This window comes from Artibeus jamaicensis, unplaced genomic scaffold, assembly GCF_021234435.1.
Source record: "Artibeus jamaicensis isolate MK-2021 breed Jamaican fruit bat unplaced genomic scaffold, CSHL_Jam_final scaffold_286, whole genome shotgun sequence".
Classification (NCBI taxonomy): Eukaryota; Metazoa; Chordata; class Mammalia; order Chiroptera; family Phyllostomidae; genus Artibeus; species Artibeus jamaicensis.
The window spans coordinates 4,577,208-4,596,510 of NW_026522034.1; the positions used below are offsets into that span (position 1 = coordinate 4,577,208).

Genomic DNA, 19,303 nt, shown 5'->3' on the forward strand with positions numbered 1-19,303 from the left:
GATTTTTCCACCTCTCTCAGAATTGGGGGTTTGGGGTGACGGTGGGCCTGGGGGGTGAGGGCTGGCCCTCTCTCTGGGCCCCAGAAGGGGTTCCAGCATGACAATTCAGTTATCTGCAGGCTGCGCCTGGGATGCAGACTCAGCATCCACTCCCTCGGGCCTGGGATCGCTGTCCTCCATGTGGCTACTTATTCCTGAGAACCCCCCCAGCCCCCCAGAGGAGGCATGTCAGAAACCGCGGTTTCCAGTTCTCCCCCGGACTGAGAAATCAGCTCTTTGTTTTGATGGCTGGAAAAGAGAGAGAGAAGGAAAAGGAGCAACAAGTGCTGAGTATCGACTGTGGGCCAGCCGTAGACATCATCACTCCCAATCCCCAAGGCGGCCCCCGGAGCTGGCTGTCACTGACCCATTACACAGATTAGCAAATTGAGGCTCAGAGAAGAGAAGGAAGGCACTTGCCCAAAGTGGAACTGTCACTCTGTCTTGGCACTGTGGTCAAGACACTGGAAAGGAGTGGGAGAGGAGTTTCTCCTGCGTGACATTTGGGGTGCAGACAATGGGCTTCCCAGGCTGCTCACCCAGGAAGCTTTGTGGGAGCCTGGACATGAAGGTCCTCAACCCTCATGGTCAGAACCAGTATCATAGAAGGGGGTTGTAATAAGGTATAAAGAACAAGACAAATATTTGCACAGTGCATCAGCCTTGCAGGTGGCCTGTGGCCCAGCCCACAGTGGAACACAAGTGTCTAGCAGCCTCTCCCAGCAACAACCAGCCTTGCTCTCAGCAACCACACCTGGGTCCTTGCCACCTGTGGTAACCTCCTAGCCTGAATGGACGCCTCCCATGAACTCTTTGCAGGAAGCTCAGACTTTGCCGTGTTTCTGTCTTTGGCTTTATAGTGTCTCAGAGCTATACGCAGTACCCCTTCCCACCACCCAAACACCCATCATTCCCTCCCCGCCACCAGCCTCCCAGCTCCACGGGGCACTCCTAGCCCCTGTGTCCTTCTTCAGCCCAATACTAGGCACCACCCCAAGATGCTCTCCGTAGGGTACACCAGTCTGTGTCTGCCTGCAGAAAAAGTCACCTTTCAACAAAGGCAAAGGCAGGTCCCCTGTGGGCTGCAGCTGCCCAGATCGAGGCCCTTTCAGATCTCACTGTCCACACTTGGTGGTGTCCCTGATCACCATGATCCTCATCATCACCTCTGTCGTTAAGTGCTTCTCCATTCCTGAGACCCCACCACGTGCTCTGCCCCATTCATCGCTGAGTTCGCAACGAAGGCAAACTTAGACAAGGACTCGCTCTTGGAAGAAAATTAGGTACAAAGAAAAGAAAACATGGATAATGCAAAAAGAAAAGACCTGGCATAAAAATGCACCAACCTTGATACTCTCTCTCTTTAAGGTGCAGAGTCAGTCAAAGAAGAAAGCAGGTGCTGTGGGCAGTGGCCGTCGGAGCCATTGCCTAAGAGTGGTCTGAGGCTTCCTTTAGCTCCTGTATGGCGTCCAGGCTGTTACGTCAAAGCACCACAGACTGGGGGCTCTTAGACAGCAAACATTTATTTCTCACAGTTCTGGAAGCTGGAAGGACAAGATCAGGGTGCCAGCGTGGTTGGGCTTCGGTAAAAAAGCCTGCTTCCTGGTTTGTAGGTCATCTCTGTCGTGTCTCCTCCATAAGGAAGCTAACCCCATTCATAGGGGCTGCACCCTCATGACCTAATCAGCTCTCAAAGGCCCCGCCTCCTAATACTATGATATTGGGGATTAGGGCTTCATCAAATGAATTTTGGGGAGACATAAAAATCCAGTCCATAGCAGCTGGGAAGGGACGGAAATTAATAAAAATGGAAGAAATGAATAGTAATGTTCCTACGTGTCCAGGGCACTGAGCACTGTCTTAGCCACATGGATTTCTCCAGCGACCCTGAGAAGCGGCTGGCAGATATCTAGCTTCTCTTAGTGGAGGGTGTGCTAGGAAGCCAGGGCCAGCACTGGCCGTCTATGAGACTGGGTGGTCCCATGTCACTGGGAGGAGCTGATGGCATTCTGGTCCACCAACACTTCGACTTGCCCAATGTCATAGAGCTATTGTGTTTACTTAAGTACTAAAGAAGCAGAAGTGGGCCTTCCCTCAGAGCCAGAGCTTGGTGCTAGTGCTCAGGAGCTGCTGTGGGATTGAGGGCAGAGGCTGAGGAAGACTCGAGTTCAGGGTGCAAGCCCTGGGCAGGGCCAGCAGCAGAGGGATGGCCGGAGACATTAGCATCGTGCTCAGGTATACTCTGCATCCCAGGCACAGACCCAGTCCCTACTGGGCCCTGGCTGCAGTCCCAAAAGGCCCTGCCTGGTCTCTGGTGCCCACCACTCCTAACACTGAGATTCACTGGGAACTGGCCCACTGATAGCCCCTTCCCGTGCCCTGGCTGGGCTAAGCTGCAGGGCACAGGGCTTTGTCTGTGGCATCTCACTGTGCACCAAGCTGACGGAGGCCAGATGCCGAGGACTCCCATCTGGCCCGGGTCCAGCTTGCCATGTGAATCTGGCTGCATCACCCAGCCACGTGGGGTTTCAGTTGTTTTATCTGCAAAATGGAACTACTGAAAACCACCCTCCTCTCTGATCTGATCATTGGCAGGCGGCCCTGGTTCAGGGCCCTGGTTCAGATCTGCCTCCACTGCCAGTAGGACCGTGGGCAAGGCCTTTGCTTCTCTGAGCCTCGGTGTAAAATGAATTAACAATATACTCAGCAATGTTTGTTCTGAGTTTAAGTGACATGATGACTGTGAGACATCACGCTCACTCTCGGGTGTGGCATTACTGTCCCTTTGTCACCAAGCCACACAGGGTGATGGGACAGGTTGCAGTTGCCAGCCTCCATGAAGGTCCATTTAACAGTTTCTGCTGGAACATCAGAGTCCTGCACACAGGGGGCCACGGGAGGGTGGGACCCTGTGGGTGATGGACAAGTAGTATCTGTTTTGGTTGTTCAAAGCCTAGACCCAGGCCAAGCCCACATTTCAGAAGGGGAAACTGAGGTCACTAGCATCAGAATATCCTGCCACCAGCTGCAGGGCGACAATTAGAAGACCACTAGACAGGGACTGAAAAATCTAGAGTCTGTTTCTTTGGGCCTCAGTTTCTCTACCTGAAATGGTAGAGAACTAGTTCTGCAGTGTACAGGCACTCGACAAGTCTGTAATTCTGACCCCAAACCCCTTCCTAGGACGGTTTCTCTGCCTGTAAATACTATGGAGGGACCGGGACTAGGGGTGAGGGCACCCTCCAAAAGTCTCTCAGGCTGGAGGCAAGGCCAGAACTTCCAGAGACCTCCCTCCGCATCCCCTCTCTGCCAGGTCACCGTGGTGCTCCCTGCTGAAATGGGGCCAAGAGACAGCACCAGGAGGGGGGTGGGGGCTGGATGCCGGGGTGTGCCCCCCTGGGCCCTGCCCTGCCATACTTCACCCTGTCAGTGGGAGCCAGGGCAGTAGGGATGGACGTGTGGCAGTGGGCTGGCATTGAGAGTGCTGTACTTCCTCGACCTGTGTAGGAGAGCATTACTACTAATGCCTATTGATAATCAGAAAGATTATTAATAACAACTTATCAATTAATAATGGTTTGCAATGTATCGAACACTTCTATACGCAGTAGTAAACACTTTATATGTATAATTTAGTTCTTTTGATAACCCCCTCAGGTAAGAATTTTCACCATTTTCCAGATGAGGAAACATGACCAGAAAGGTTGAGGGACTTTCTCAAGGTCACACAGCTGGGAACTGGCTAGGAGGTGGGCCTGGGATGGAGGTCTGTGTGAACTTGGAGCCTGTGCATCGGGGCCACTCGCACTATAGTCCCATGACTGCTTGGGCAGAACCCACTGCCCTGGGGTGGGGCATCCCGAGTCTGGGACTGACTTCAGGAAACGCCATGTCCTGGCATGACTACAGACTGTGGTCCCTGAGGAGCCTCAGGCAGGCGGGCTGTCCTCCCTGTGGTCTTCACAGCCTAGGGCAGGCTGACAGAGCGATTTCTCTGCCCACTTCAGGGCTCATGGGGCTCCAGGTGCCCTCCCTCCCTCCCTCTGGGTCTGCAAACCCCAGGCTCCCTCCTTGTCTTCCCAGTCGGTTTGGTTTGGTCCGTAGGCAAATCCCCCAGGTCCCAGGGTAGGCAAAGCCGGCTTTGGAAGAGGGGAGAGACCCTGGATGTTTGGACTTCCCGTGGGAGGTCCCCCACATCTGCACAGACCCCAGGGGCATCCCTCGGGCCCCCCCCTGCAGTCTGCATTCTGCTTCTGCCAGCACCTGGCCGGATAGCTTACCACCCCAGCTGTAGCTTGGACCTGTCCTGAGTGGGGCGCCCTTGCCCTGTGCAAGCAGAGAGAGCGGTGCCCCAAGTAGCTGCAGGGGCTGGCCGGGAGGGGTGCTACCCCTTCCAGTCACTCACCTATCTGGGCCAACGTCTTCACCTCTGCCAACAGATCTTCCACATGACCTACGACCTGGCCAGCGCCGTGGTGCGCATCGTGAACCTCATCGGCATGATGCTGCTGCTGTGCCACTGGGACGGCTGCCTGCAGTTCCTGGTCCCCATGCTGCAGGACTTCCCGGACGACTGCTGGGTGTCCATCAACAACATGGTGGTGAGTGCCCAGTGGGCCACGGGTGCGGGCAGAGGGCGCCAATGAAGCACAGAGGAGCGGAGCCGGTCCATAACTTGGAATTCCCAAGTTCCAACACGTCAGACTCTGAGGTGCCAGCCCCGTGCCCAGGGGCACACAGCTTTACCCAGCGCAGGTTTGTCACAGTGCTTGTGGCCACACGCTGCTGCCTGCCACCGCCTTCTTCTAGCCTCGTGCAGTTGGGAGCCTGGACCTTTGGACCTGGTTTCACCCAGGGAGACTAACACCCGAGCTCCTGGGACTCTGTCGGGTGTGGGCAGCGCTGGGCTAGCGGCTCCTGCCCTTCGGCCTCTGGTCCCCAGAGGCGGGCCCACCTTAAAGCCAAGCCCAAGGAAAGAGAACCCTGTGAGGGGAATGGACTCACAAGTCACACACACAATGGCTACTTTTTGCCCCCGGAGCAGAGCTGGACTGTCCCCTTACTCCTGTCACCCCTGGCCCCACCATATGTGTGTCCTGGTCATGGGTGGGGTCCTGAGTCGGGAGGGAAGACCAGATGGAGCCCTAACCCTTCCAGACCTGTGGGTGGGTGAGAAAAGCTGGAATTGGGTCCGGAGAAGCCGTGAGGCGAGTCCCTGGCCCCCCATAGACAGGGTGGGCTCCAGGAGGGTGGAGGGACCCCTGGACCTGGGAGCCTCTTTCCGGGTCTGGAAACCCCGGGCTCCATCCTTCTCCCAGTCAGTTTCCGTTGGTCTGTAGGCAAATCCCGATGGCCCCAGGGTAGGAGAAGCTGGCTTTGAAAAAGGGGAGAGACCCTCAGGCATCTTTCAGCATCAAATAGGCCTTTACAAAACACCTTTTGATGAGCTAAGTGTAAACGAACTGGCCATATGGATTGAATGTCCCTGGTCTCCGGGGGCTGAGCAGTGAGGCAGGGGGCCCTGACTGGAGGCAGCTGGGGGGCCCCCTCCGCTCCTGCAGATCAGCACCCGCCAGACCCCCCACCCCGTTTGGACCGAGCACCATACTAGCTCAGCTCTGTCCAGTTTGGTCTTGGTGACCTTGAACTTGGTGTGAAGCTCCTGTGCAATTCTTCAGGTGTAGGAACAGCCTGGTGACCCAGGAATGCTTGTAGCTCTGGGCAGGGGTTCTGTGGGTCATATGGTAGGGTGGGTTCATGGTGTCAGCAGAGAGGCACTGGGAAAGTGCCAGCCCTGGGGTTCATCTGGGGGCCCCCTCAACTGGGACAGTTTCCTCAACCCAAGAGTGACAGGCCCACACACGCACTAAATTCAGGAGATGGCCCTTAGGAGCTCAGTGTTCCCACACGGAGGCTTCCTTGAGATACAGACTAGCTTTGGGGACAAAAATAGCCAGTTGCCTCCCCCCCCCCGTTCCCCTCCCCCCACCCCCAAGCATTGCGTGCTCCAGACAGTCCCCTTTTAGTGGAGGGAGAGGGGGGAGGCGGCGGTGGGGGGGGCGTCCGCAGCCCTGGACGGATGCAGGCAGGGCTCCCGTAGTGAGCGAGCCAGCTCCGCAGCACTTCAGCTCCGAAAGGAGGACAGTGTTTTTGGCTCAGTCGAAGAGCTCGTCCCCCCAGGGGAAGCATATCTGCTTTTGTAATTGAGGTCAGTGGGGAAATGGGCTTCACTTGGCGGTAGTTTGGGGTGGGGGATGGAGCTATTTTAGCCACCAGAGGACAGCAGGGTGGCCCAGCCTGGAGCGTTTCGCTGCTCAGGAGGGCCAGACTGCCCTGCGGGGGCTGAGAGGTGGGGGCCGTAGGGGGCATGCTGTTTGCTGGGGCTTCCCATCTGATACCTTTCCCCCACTGTGACGGAAGTGGGGGGTTCACCCGGTCACCACAGGTTGCCAGTGTTGGCCTCCCCACCCCCCTCCAGGGCCTTCAGCCACCAGCAAGGTGGGGGCCCTGAGCTGAGCAGCTGGGAAAGAGGTTGAGAGGTGAGAGGTGGTGGGGACTTTTCTGGGTGCCGGTAAAAAGGCCCTCATTCTCACTGTCCTGGGCCTTCAGGACCACCCACCACGTGTCTGTCTGCCCCTGCTCCCACCCGCAGAACAGCTCCTGGGGAAGGCAGTATTCCTACGCCCTGTTCAAGGCCATGAGCCACATGCTGTGCATCGGGTACGGACGGCAGGCACCCGTGGGCATGTCCGACGTCTGGCTCACCATGCTTAGCATGATCGTGGGTGCCACCTGCTACGCCATGTTCATCGGCCACGCCACCGCCCTCATCCAGTCCCTGGACTCCTCCCGACGCCAGTACCAGGAGAAGGTAGGGCAGAAGGCTGTGGTCCACCCTGGGCTACCTTGGGTGGCCCTGCCACTTGGCCCCTAGGGAGTACAGGCTGCAGCCAGTGGGTCCCCATGTACCCAGCCCACCACCATCACCGGGCTTCAGTTGCTGTCTTTTTTGCTGTAGCCGCTTTTTCTTTCTTTGTACAATTCTTCTAAAATGGAGAAACACAAATCCCACGTTGTTATGGATGCTGAATCCGTATCTCATCCCAGTGAATCTCAGTTCACCAGTGTTCTCTGTGTGACTAGAGCCAGTGGGGCCTTTTGGGTCCACATCTTGCTCAGAGTCAAGGGGCGTCTCGCTTTACAGTTACCGCCCTGGCTTTACACTGGGTTTCCGTGACTGCACGCTCTCGCTTTCCGCCTCCTCAGGGCCAGCTCTCCCGGCTCCCCCGCGCCGCTTGGCTCTTTAGTCGTCACGCACGGGGACCCTGGTGCTTTGGGCTTAGCTCTGTGCTTCTCTGTCTCTCCTTCTCCCAGAGTCACCACCCCCTCCCCACGCTCTGTGCCCTTCTCTGTGCAGGGGGTCCAAATGCCACCTTTTTCCTCAGCCCCAGACTGTTTGATGCCTCCCTGGGCACCTCAGCCTCATCCTGTCCAAACGAGAACAATCTCCCTGCCCTCTCGACTCCAAACCTCCCTTCTTGCCCATCCTGTCAGTGGACACAGGAGCACAAAAGCCCAGGCCAGAAAGGAGCAGCCGTCCTTGATGTCCAGCAGTTAGTAATGCCTCCCTCCCGCCCTGGCATCCCAGCTGGCCTCCACCTGGCTCACTGCAGCAGCTTCCTGAACCGATGGCTGCACCAGAGCAGGGTTGCCGGGCTCCAAGCCCAGCTTCCCATTGACAAGCTCTCCATTGAGTGTGGGCTTATAACCTCACAGCTGTGTGTCCCGTTAGCTTGTCTGTGAAGTGGGGACAACACGAGGGGGTATGTCATGGTGTTTGTGAGGAGTGACTCTACAGAGTAAGCCACTCGATATTTACTAGCTAAGTGGGATCCTTTCTGCCCCCTCCGTTCTCCAGTCAGCAGATGGCATTGGTATTAAAAAATATATAAATCGATCATTGCACTGCTTAGAGCCTTTATGTTCCTCTTGATGCAGCTTAACTCCGAAATGTGTTTTCTCAGCCTGGCACGTAAGAACACTTTCCTTCTCATGCTCAGAACATGCCCTCTGTTTTAGCCAGGTCTGCCTTCCCCATTGTATTCCCAGTGTTTGGCACATAGTAGGGCTCTCAGTATGCATTTATTAACTGCCTGCCTGCCTCAGGTGCTGTCCCCTGAGTGGGTAGAGATGGCAGTGCAGGTCCCATGACACCCAAGTGGGGAGCTTGGGACCCTAAAGAACCAGGGCAGGGTGGAAGGGCATTTTGGGAAGGCAGGCAGCAGAAGACCATAGAAGAGGATTCTAGGCCGGCCGTCATGATGAGCATGAGCAAAGGTGTGTGATGGGCGGTGGAGAAATCAGCCAGGTTAGAACAGCGGGTTAGGAGTGAGGGGCAAGGGAAGGGAAGGAGAGAGGAGCCAGGTGGTAAAGGCCAGGGCTTCAAAGGCCAGGTGAGGGATCGATGTAGACGGGCGTCGAGGCCCAGCCTGGCTCAGTGTGTGACCCGGATGGAGGCTCAGTCTAAGACCACGATTAGGGACAGTTTAGAAAAAGCATCAGGATCTACCATCCAGCAGAGTCAAGCCTCTTGTGGCTTCTCGCTGAGAGGTGTTTTTATTTTACCTTTTAGCTAATAGCTCTTCAGTGTACAATTTACCCATAAATCTCTCTAAAACATATTACCTCCCCTTTGTCCCCGGTGCTGTCTCTGACCGGAACCACTTTAACAAGCTCCTAACTCCTGGCCCCATCCAGACCCTGCCTCGCACCCCATGGTTCTCTAAAGTACAGCTCTGGTTGACCCCGTCCCCATAGCCAGGCAGAAGGTCACTGTCCTCTTGTAGCTGGTACAACTCGGAGCAGACAGAGGGCCGGTTGGCTGAAAGAACGGAGGAAGCCTCGTCCCCCAGCCCCCAGCTGCCCATTGGCATCTCTGCAGCAGCGCTCTGTCCCCACCTCTTTGGAGCAGTGACACATGAAAACGGGCTGCCCGTGCAGATCGTTCCGGAGATTCAGGGCCTTCCCTCGCATCCCAGTGTGGGGAGAATCTGTTCTTGCCCAGTCAGTACCTCTGGCCCCTAGCCATGCTCCTGAGGAGTCCCCTCTCCACCCACCACCCAGGACTGGCTGGAGCCGTGCTGCAGGAACATTTCTTGTTTGGTTGAGCCTGCTTAGGTTAAAGGATCTCTTTGCCAAACCCGTTGAAGGTCCCTGCTCTCTGCCCCCCCCTCCCCCTGCCTTCCCCGGCTCTGCTGGGCTGGAGCTGCTCTTTGACAGAGTGACACAGGGTCAGCCAGACCACGTTTGGGTGCCTGCCAGGTAACGGCTCGGCCGTCCTGGCTTCAGCCTGCAGTCCTTATAACCCACTGTGGCCAAGTCCTGCCACCGTTGCCAGGTTGTTACCCCTGGTGGGAGAGAGCTCCTTCCCGAGTCAGCGAGGCCTCTCTGGTCGGCAGTGTATCACAGTCAGGGCTGATGAGGAAACTCCAGTGACTGCCTGGTCAGCTCTTGCAGCCGGGCTTTGGACAGTCCTTGATGTCCCCGGCACCTCCATAGCATTGAACACGGTGAAGACTAGTCACTCTGACAGAGCTTCTCCTCCACCCTGGCAGCTGGCAGTCAGGCCATTGTTTGGGGCACAGTGTGACCCTGAGCTCCAGGAGCCAAATTGGTCCAGGTGGGCCCATGGGGTCAGTGCCAGCTTTGGTCACCAGCAGGGCCGAGGCCGGGTGGTGGCAGCCAAGGCAGCGGGGCTGGCCAGCCAAGAAGTGACGGCCTGTCCTCTGTCCCGGGCTCAGTACAAGCAGGTGGAGCAGTACATGTCCTTCCACAAGCTGCCGCCGGACACGCGGCAGCGCATCCACGACTACTACGAGCACCGCTACCAGGGCAAGATGTTCGACGAGGACAGCATCCTGGGGGAGCTCAGCGAGCCGCTGCGGGAGGTGAGCCGGGCGGCTGGCAGGGAGGGGGCCGGCCTTTCCGCCCGGGGGGCTCCCCTGATCTTCTCCCTCTTTCCCAATCCCCTCTGTCTGGGGAGCAGGAGATCATCAACTTCAACTGCCGGAAACTGGTGGCCTCTATGCCACTGTTCGCCAATGCAGACCCCAACTTCGTGACATCCATGCTGACCAAGCTGCGCTTCGAGGTCTTCCAGCCAGGCGACTACATCATCCGGGAAGGCACCATCGGCAAGAAGATGTACTTCATCCAGCATGGTGTGGTCAGCGTGCTCACCAAGGGCAACAAGGAGACCAAGCTGGCAGATGGCTCCTACTTTGGAGGTGAGGTGGCCAGGGGTCCTGGAAGCCCAGGGGAGTGAGCTGGAAAGACCCCCGGGTTACTATTTCAGGCCACTGCCTGGAGGTGGGTGTCTCTGAGCCCAGCAGGCAGCTGGGGTCCCAGAGATGGGAAAGACAACCCGCCACACATTCAGTGCTGGGTGAGGTGGCCTGGGGTGGAGGGCTTGTGAATATATCTGCCAAGCATCTGTACCAGGCAGTGGGGACCCAGGTCAGGGTGGGATGCAGGCCCTTTGGAGGCCCCCCTGATTCCCGTTGTCCCAGCAGAGATCTGCCTGCTAACTCGGGGCCGGCGCACGGCCAGCGTGAGGGCTGACACCTACTGCCGCCTGTACTCGCTGAGTGTGGACAACTTCAATGAGGTGCTGGAGGAGTACCCCATGATGCGGCGGGCCTTCGAGACCGTGGCGCTGGACCGCCTGGACCGCATTGGTGAGGTGACCGGGTGAGAGGGCGGGAGGGAGGCAGTGGGCTCCTGGTCTCCCGCTCTGGCCTGAGCCCCTGCTCCCCTTCTGTGGCCTAGGCAAGAAGAACTCCATCCTCCTCCACAAAGTCCAGCATGACCTCAACTCAGGTGTCTTCAACTACCAGGAGAATGAGATCATCCAGCAGATCGTGCAGCACGACCGCGAGATGGCTCACTGTGCACACCGCGTGCAGGCCGCTGCCTCCGCCACGCCCACCCCCACGCCCGTCATCTGGACCCCGCTGATCCAGGCGCCTCTGCAGGCTGCCGCTGCCACCACTTCCGTGGCCATAGCCCTCACCCACCACCCACGCCTGCCCGCTGCCATCTTCCGCCCGCCCCCGGGGCCCGGCCTCGGTGGCCTCGGGGCGGGGCAGACACCTAGGCATCTGAAGCGGCTGCAGTCTTTGATCCCTTCTGCACTGGGCTCCGCCTCACCCACCAGCAGCCCGTCCCAGGTGGGCACGCCGTCTTCCTCTTCCTTCCACATCCAACAGCTGGCCGGATTCTCCGCCCCTGCTGGACTGAGCCCCCTCCTGCCTTCATCCAGCTCTTCCCCACCGGCAGGGGGCGGTGGCTCCTCTCCCGCTCCCACGCCCTCCGCCAACACAGCTGCCACCACCATAGCCGGATTTGGCCACTTCCACAAAGCGCTGGGTGGTTCCCTGTCCTCGTCGGACTCACCCCTGCTCACCCCACTGCAGCAGGGTGCCCACTCCCCACAGGCTAACCAGCCGCCACCCCCGCTGCCAGGGGCTCGGGGAGGCCTGGGACTCCTGGAGCACTTCCTGCCACCCCCACCCTCATCCAGGTCCCCATCATCTAGCCCAGGGCAGCTCGGCCAGCCTCCTGGGGAGTTGTCCCCAGGTCTGGCTGCTGGCCCACCAAGTACACCAGAGACACCTCCACGGCAGCCTGAGCTGCCGTCAGTGGCAGGGGCCTCTGGGGGGGCTTCTCCTGTAGCCTTTACCCCCCGAGGAGGCCTTAGCCCCCCTGGCCACAGCCCAGGCCCCCCAAGAACTTTCCCAAGTGCCCCACCCCGGGCCTCTGGCTCCCATGGTTCCTTGCTCTTGCCACCCGTATCCAGCCCTCCACCACCCCAGGTTCCCCAGCGCCGGGGCACGCCACCCCTCACCCCAGGCCGCCTCACCCAGGACCTCAAGCTCATCTCAGCCTCTCAGCCGGCCCTGCCCCAGGACGGGGCGCAGACTCTCCGCAGAGCCTCCCCGCACTCCTCTGGGGAGTCTATGGCCGCCTTCCCACTCTTCCCCAGAGCCGGGGTTTGCAGTGGGAGCAGCGGTGGCCTCGGCTTCCCCGGGAGGCCTCTTGGTGCCACCCCTGGCCAGCATGTCACTCTGCCTCGGAAGACATCCTCAGGTTCTTTGCCACCCCCTCTTTCTTTGTTTGGGGCAAGAGCCGCCTCTTCTGGGGGGCCCCCTCCGACTGCTGCTGCCCAGAGGGAACCTGGGGCCAGGTCTGAGCCAGTGCGATCCAAACTGCCATCCAATCTATAGCCTGGGCCCCTCCCTCTCTTTTCTCTCTTCTTCCTTCTTCCTTCCTTCAGGTTTAACTGTGATTTAGGAGATATACCAATAACAATAATAATCATCATTTAAAAAAAACTCACACCAGAAAAACAAAAGACAGCAGAAAATAACCAGGTATTCTTAGAGCTATAGATTTTTGGTCACTTGCTTTTATAGACTATTTTAATACTTAGCACTAGAGGGAGGGGGTGGAGCAGGCAAGGCCCAAATGCAAAAGCCAGAGGAAGGCTGGGGGGGTGGCTGGAGCCTGGCAGAGGTGGGGGCGACCCTGGTCGGGGTTCCTAGAGCAGACCCGTCATCGTATTTGTTTTTAAGGCACCAGCCACCACCAGCCCCTTAGCTGTGAACTTGGTGCCTCTCTTTGCTTGGGGTTGTCTTGTTCCCTGGAAAAGTGGCCGTCCTGGGGTGTATTCCTGGGGGAGCCTCAGTCACCTGAGTCTTTGGAACACAATGGGGCCAGGGTCCTGAGAATCTTGCGTTTTTTTTACTGCAAACTTAGCAAGATATGTATATGTATGTAATATGTGTATATGTATAAGCTATGTAGTGCTCTGTAGAGCCGTGTAGATAGCCGCACACACGTGTGTGCAGTCCAGTTTAATCCCACGTTGCCAGGACACCCAGGTCACCTTACATCCGCAGCCCGCCGTGGCCTGCAGGCTGAGCTCTGCAGGGTCTGAGGGAGGCACTTGCCGGTCCTCAGGGAAGATGACCCCAAGACCTCTCAGCGGGCCCCTGTCCCCCATCTCTGGTCTCACATCCAGTCCTAGCCTGACCTCACCCCCATGGAAGTGGAGGACTCGGCTGTGCCTCTCCTGCAGGTCCTCAGGTACGGCCTGTCACCTCTGTCCCTCCCTTCTTCCATCTGTGTGGTGGGAGGCGAGGGGACTTCCCTTCGAGTCTGCTCTGCGCCAAGGGCCGGCTCAGCACTTTCCACGCACGAACCACTTCGGTCTCACAAAGCCCAGGAGGTAGGCACTTCAGTTCTCCCCAGGTCACAGATGAGGAAATTTGAGTTTTGGGTAATTTTTTCAGAATCGCGTAACTAGAAGTGGCAGAGCTGGGACCAACCTGAGGTTCAGATTCATGCCTGCCTAAGGCCAAAGCTTAGATGATTGCCATTAAGAACTTTTGGGAGGGGCTGGTAGGCAGTCTTCAAGCATGGTGCGGAGGGAAGAGACCAGATTTTGGAGGCAACCAGACCTGGTTTGAATCCCTGCCCTGCCTTTGCTGTGTGATCTTGAGCAAGTTACATGACCTTTCTGAGCCTGTTACCTCATATGGGGACACTTCACCAGGATGCGTGAGGACCAGATGAGAAAAGTGTGTGAAACACTCAGCCCAGAAACGCACATATCATAGTAGGTGCTCAACAAGTCATGTTTCTTCTGCTCCTTCCTCATGTTCGCATCCTATTGCTCCAGCAACCTATGGAGAGAGCCCAGGGAGCTGTGGCTGAGGGTTCCGGGACTCCTGGTCTCGGGACACAGAGGGTGGCTTGGCTTCCCAAGGGGCCTAAGGGAGGCGTGTGGCTGTTGGTAGGCTTGAGCCAGGACTGGAGATCTGGGAAGAGAGAGAGAGGGAGGGAGGGAAGGAGAACTAGGAAGGGGGTGCGGCGAGGTGCTCAGTGAAGCATGAGGAGGGTAGGTGTGGAGTTTGAGGGCTTTGGGAGGAGATCTTGAAGTCATGCGGTCAGAGGGACAGCCTTGGGTGACAGGCTAAAGGGGTGGCCCTATTCTCCAGGCACCGAGGAGCCAGAAGCAGTCCAGAGTGGGGGTCAGTGTGAAAGCAGTTCCTTCCCCAACCTGGCAGAGCCCAGGTCAGTGGTCTTCCCCTTCCTGTAGGGTGGGAGCAGGACTGTCTGCGAAGACCCGAATAACGAGGAGGGCTGACCCCTCACCCCACCACGTCCATCCAGAGTTCTCCAGGCTCCCAGCCAGGATGTTGGTGAGATCAGGCTTTGTCCTGGGATGTGGGACAGGCTGGTTCTCCTGGTGATGGGCCATAGGGAGAGATACAGAGCTGCCTGGCTGTGGTCGTTACTGGGCAGGAGAAGCCCCCTCGGGTCCAAGGAGTTCTCAGAGCTGGAAGAATTTAAACAGAAGCCTCACTCTGAGTTCTGCACACAACCCTGCCCCCTGAGGAAGGCTTACTTAGTGTAAACCCACAGTCTAGTCCTGGAGGCAGCAGGGTGTGTGGTAGGAAAGGGACGAGTAGGGGCAGAGGGTCCAGGGGCATGAACAGCGAGCACGCCCCCTGCTGTCAGGGCCCGGTCTCGTCACCTGCACACACATTTTATACAAGCTCAGGCCCGGCCCAAACACGGGAGATGGGGCCCTCCTGTCCTCGGTCCCCCACAAGCAGTTTTCAAATCTTCCACTTTTAAAACAGAAAACGGTAACCATGCCGTATTGTATATTTTCTTTAAATAAAAAAATTCCAGCAGATGCTGCCTTCTTTTAGGGGCCAGGGACTGAGGGGGAGCACTGGTGGGTCCGGAGCAAGGCCGTGGTTTCTGGGCGGCTGACAGGAGGAGGAGGGCAAGTGTGTGTGTCCTTTGTCAGTGGCGGTGGGAGCCCCTGACTGGGTTCCTGCTGCTCCTGCCGGCTTCCAGGGCTCCTTCCAGAGGCCCTGGGACTCCTTGATGCTCCCTGATGGAGGAGGAGGGTGGGGATGGGCGCATGGACTCCAGCTGGATACTGGACAGGGAGATGTTGTCTTAGTGTGATCAGACACTGGAGGGCGGCCGGGGTGCAACTGTGGCCAAGATGGGGGGTTTCAGGACCAGGACAGTGGGTTGCCTTTCAGAGTGGCTGGGGGTGAGCCCCAGCCTTTGAGTTTCTGTGTGGGTTGGGGAGCCTGAGGAGGGCACACTTGGGATCCAGGCCCTTGTCCTTAGGAGGTCTGGTGCCCACTGCCCACCAAGGTTAGGGGATGTCAGACTTGGCCCTCAGACCCCTTGCAATGCCCTCAGACGGCAACCTCTGCCAGCTCTGGCTGCAGAAGATTCCTGCAGGCCCTGGGACCTTGCCAGGTAGAGGAGAAGCAATGATCTGTGGCTGGAAAAGCCCAGTCTCTGAGGCTCCTGGCAGCACAGGGAGGGCCATGCTGACCGCCTGCCCCGCGTGCCAGAGGGGAAAGTCCTCAGAAAGGTAAGGGAACCCTGTCCCCATCACTGATTACTGAGTGGATGCTGTTTCCATGGTAACTGACCTGGGAGTCCTGTTGCCAAGGAGGCAGTTCCACAGGCCCAGCATCCCCATGACAACTGCCCCCTGTGGCCCAGGCGGTGGTGCTTCCTGAGCACCACAGGGAAGGCAAGGGCGGGTCACAGGCCTGGCATTTGGGGATCTGGGGAGAACCTTGCAGGCAGACAGCGACCATGCTGAGTACAGGCTGGGAGGGGTTTCTGAGGGGTGGATCTGGACTGGTGCCCAGAACACTCACCTCATCCACTACTGTGTGCACCTCCCCACCCGCCGCTGGATCCTCCCCAGGTGCCTGCACAGGGCCAGGCTTCTGGGGCTGGGAGGTGGGGCGGGACACCAGTACCTGCAGTGTGCTCAGCTCCTTGCGCTCTCCTGGTATCTCCCTCCACCCTGACAATAATCCGGATGAGGTGAAAATTAGCCTCAAATCCAATGAGCTGAAGGGCACTGAAGCTCAAAGAGGGTGAGGACCCGGCCCCAGGCCAGTCAGCTAGAATGGGAAGAAGCTGGGATGCCCCGGCTTCCGCACGACCAGGTCCTGGAGCCCACCCTGGCCCCGCCCCCGGCCCCGCCCCCGGCCCCGCCCCCCGCACTGGTGGCCCCCGGGGCTGGGCGGCAGGAGCAGTCCGTCCGGTGCAGGCAAGAAAGTGTGTGTTGTCTGTAGAGAATTTAAAAACTAGAATTAAAATGACTGAATGTCAGTTTGCTTTCTAAAACACTCCGCCCAGCAGACGGCATCCCAGCCCCTCAATGCCTCCTCTCCTGTGCTTCAGCCCGGGGACACCCGCTGAGCTCCAGCATCCTGCGGAGCCCTTCCCTCTGGCATAATGGGGCTAAAGCAGACTAGGAATTTCAAATGGAGATTTTAAAAAGTTTAATAAAACACCCCCTTGACTTCGTGTCTCTTCCCAGCAGCTGCTCCTTGTCTTCTCAAACTCCAGAGCGATGTCTCCCCTTCGAGTCACTGCCCCTCCCCTCAGTCCGCTTCCTGCCTCCTCTGTGAAAGGGCTCTGGGCAGGTCCTCCATGGCCTCCTCGTCCCGGGCCCTCCCAGCAGTGTGTGACCCTGCTGACCAGGCCCTCCCCAGCTCTCAGGACGCCCTTGTTCCTTGCTGCCACCATTCTGTTCAGCTGCAGCTTGAAGGGCTCTTCTTTCTCCCGAAGGTCAGTGCTCCTGAGCCTCCAACCTTGGCCCCATCTTCTCACTGTGCACAGCACGAGCTTTCTGGAAACTGCGCCCATGCCCCTGGCTTCCCTGGCCTGCAGAAAGCCTCTCCGCTTCCCCTTTAATTCTGTCCCCCACATCCTCTGAGCTGCAGCCTGGGTGCCCGCTGCTGCCACTTCGCGGCTCCTTGCCCTTTTCTGATCCACCATCGCCCTTTTATTCTTTACTGAGTTGGCAGCTTCCAATGTACTGCAGAGCATGGCCTCCGCAGCCCCGCCCTACGCTGGCTGCGGCCCAGGCACGTGCAAGGGGCCTGTCTCCTTCACCCAGGGCTCAACAACGCAAGTCAACCCCTTGCTGATTTTGCTTCTACAATTCTCTTTCTTTTGAGGGTGGACTATTTCATACATGCAGGAGAAAATATAAATAAACACATAAAAATACATAGTGTTTCTTAATGATGGGGATACATTCTGATACACCCACTGTAAATTGAGAATATTGTCAGTGGAAAATGTATTTAATCCACCTAACCTACCAAACATTGTAGTTTCTTAGTCTAGCCTACCTTAAATGGCTCAGGACACTTTCATTAGCTGACCTTGGGGCCCAGCATCAAGGTCAACATTGTGCTGCACTCACTAGCTGAGGAAAGATTGAAATTCAAAATCTGAAGCATAGTTTCTACTGAATATATGTCACTTTTGCACCACTGTAAATTGAAAAGTCGGAAGTCAAACCACTGTAAGTAGCAAACCATCTGTACATAAAGATAATAAAATATGTATTATCATGTACCAGTCCTTCAGTTTAAAAAAACAGGACATAAATACCTTTAAACATTTATGCCAGTCCTCAAATTTATCACTTTCCTTCTCTCCGAGGAAAACCACTCATCCGAACTTTATTTTTATTTTAAAATTAAAGTTGACATTTAATATTACTTTATATTAGTTTGAGGTGTACAGCATAGTGCTTAGACATTTATATAATTTAAGAAGTGATTCCCTTAATAATTCTAGTACCCACCTGGCATCATACATAGTTATTACAATATTACTATGTTCCCTGTGCTGTGCTTGACATCCTTGTGACTGTTCTGTAACTGCGCATTTTGTGCTTCTAAATCCTTTCGCCTTTTCCACCCATCACCCCAAACCCCCTTCCCTTCCGTTTGGTAACCATCAAGATGTTCTCTGTATGTATAAGTCTGTTTGCTTTGTTTGTTAATTGACTTTGTTCTTTGGGTCCCACACATAAGTGAAATCATATGGTATTTGTTTTTCTCTGACTGACTTATTTCCCTGAGCATAACACCCTCTAGGTCCACCCATCTTATCACAAATGGTAAGATATTATTCTTCTTATGGCTGAGTAATAGTCTACTGTATATATGTACCACAGCTTTATCCAATAGTCTATCGATGGGCACTTGGGTTGCTTTCACATCTTGGATACTGTAAATAATGCTGCAGTGAACATACAGAAACATACATCTTTTCAAATTAATGTTTTGGATTTCTTCTGATAAATATCCAGAAAAGGAACTGATGCAACATAAAAGTTTCATTAACAATTTTTGAGGGCCCTCCATACTGTTTTCCACAGTGGCTGCACCAATTTGAGTGGTACCCATAGTGCACGAGGGTTCGCTTTGTCCATGTTCTCACCAACACCTGCTGTTTGTTGATTGGTTGATGATAGCCATTCTGACAGGTGTGAAGTTAAGAGACATTGAGCATCTTTTCATGTCCGTTGGCCATCCGTATGTCCTCTTTGGAGAAATGTCTATTCAAGTACTCTGCCTATTTTTAATTGGATTATTTGGTTTGTTTTGGTTGTGTGAATTCTAAGCCGCTAATTCTAATTTGCTAAGTTGTATGAGTTCTCTATCAATTTTGTATGTTAACCCCTTATTAGATGCATCATTGGTGAATATCTTCTCCCATTTAGTAGGTTGTCCTGTCATTTGTTGATGGTTCCCTTTGTTATGAAAAACTTTTTAGATTGATATACTTTCTTTTGTTTATTTTTGTTTATTTCCCTTGCCTAAGGAGATATGTCAGAAAAAAATATAAGAGCAATGTCAAAGAGATTACTGCCTATGTTTTCTTCTAGTTTTGTAGTTTCAAATGTTAGATTTAAATCTTTAATACATTTAGAGTTTATTCTTGTGTGTGGTATAAGAATGTGATTTATTTTCATTTTTTGCACATATTTGTCCAATTTTCCCAACACTATTTACTGAATAGACTGTCTTTACCTCATTGTATGTTTTTGCCTCCTCTGTCATATATTAATTGACCATATAGGTGCACACTTATTTCTGGTTTCTCTATTCTGGTCCATTGATCTACATGTCTGTTTTTATGCCAGTACCATACTGCTTTGATTATTATAGTCTTGTAGTATAACTTGCTATTAGGTAGTGTGATATCCTCAACTTTGTTCCTCTTTCTTGAGACTGCTGTGGCTATTCAGGGTCTTCTGTGATTCCATATGCATTTTAGGATTATTTGTTCTAGTTCTGTGGAGAACACCTTTGGTATTTTGATAGGGATTGAATTGAATCTA

General features: G+C 55.4%; 1 protein-coding gene across 1 annotated transcript in view; it reads left to right on the forward strand.

The window, feature by feature from the left end:
* The window catches only part of HCN4 (hyperpolarization activated cyclic nucleotide gated potassium channel 4), a 40,020-nt gene extending 27,546 nt beyond the window's left edge, over positions 1 to 12,474 (forward strand). The window contains exons 3-8 of the mRNA XM_037134554.2: positions 4,479 to 4,640; positions 6,692 to 6,910; positions 9,840 to 9,986; positions 10,085 to 10,325; positions 10,611 to 10,775; positions 10,867 to 12,474. Of these exons, the coding sequence (XP_036990449.1) occupies positions 4,479 to 4,640; positions 6,692 to 6,910; positions 9,840 to 9,986; positions 10,085 to 10,325; positions 10,611 to 10,775; positions 10,867 to 12,323 (2,391 nt within the window). The 3' untranslated portion in view covers positions 12,324 to 12,474. The remainder of the gene's footprint in view (positions 1 to 4,478; positions 4,641 to 6,691; positions 6,911 to 9,839; positions 9,987 to 10,084; positions 10,326 to 10,610; positions 10,776 to 10,866) is intronic.
* Positions 12,475 to 19,303: the final 6,829 nt, after the last annotated feature.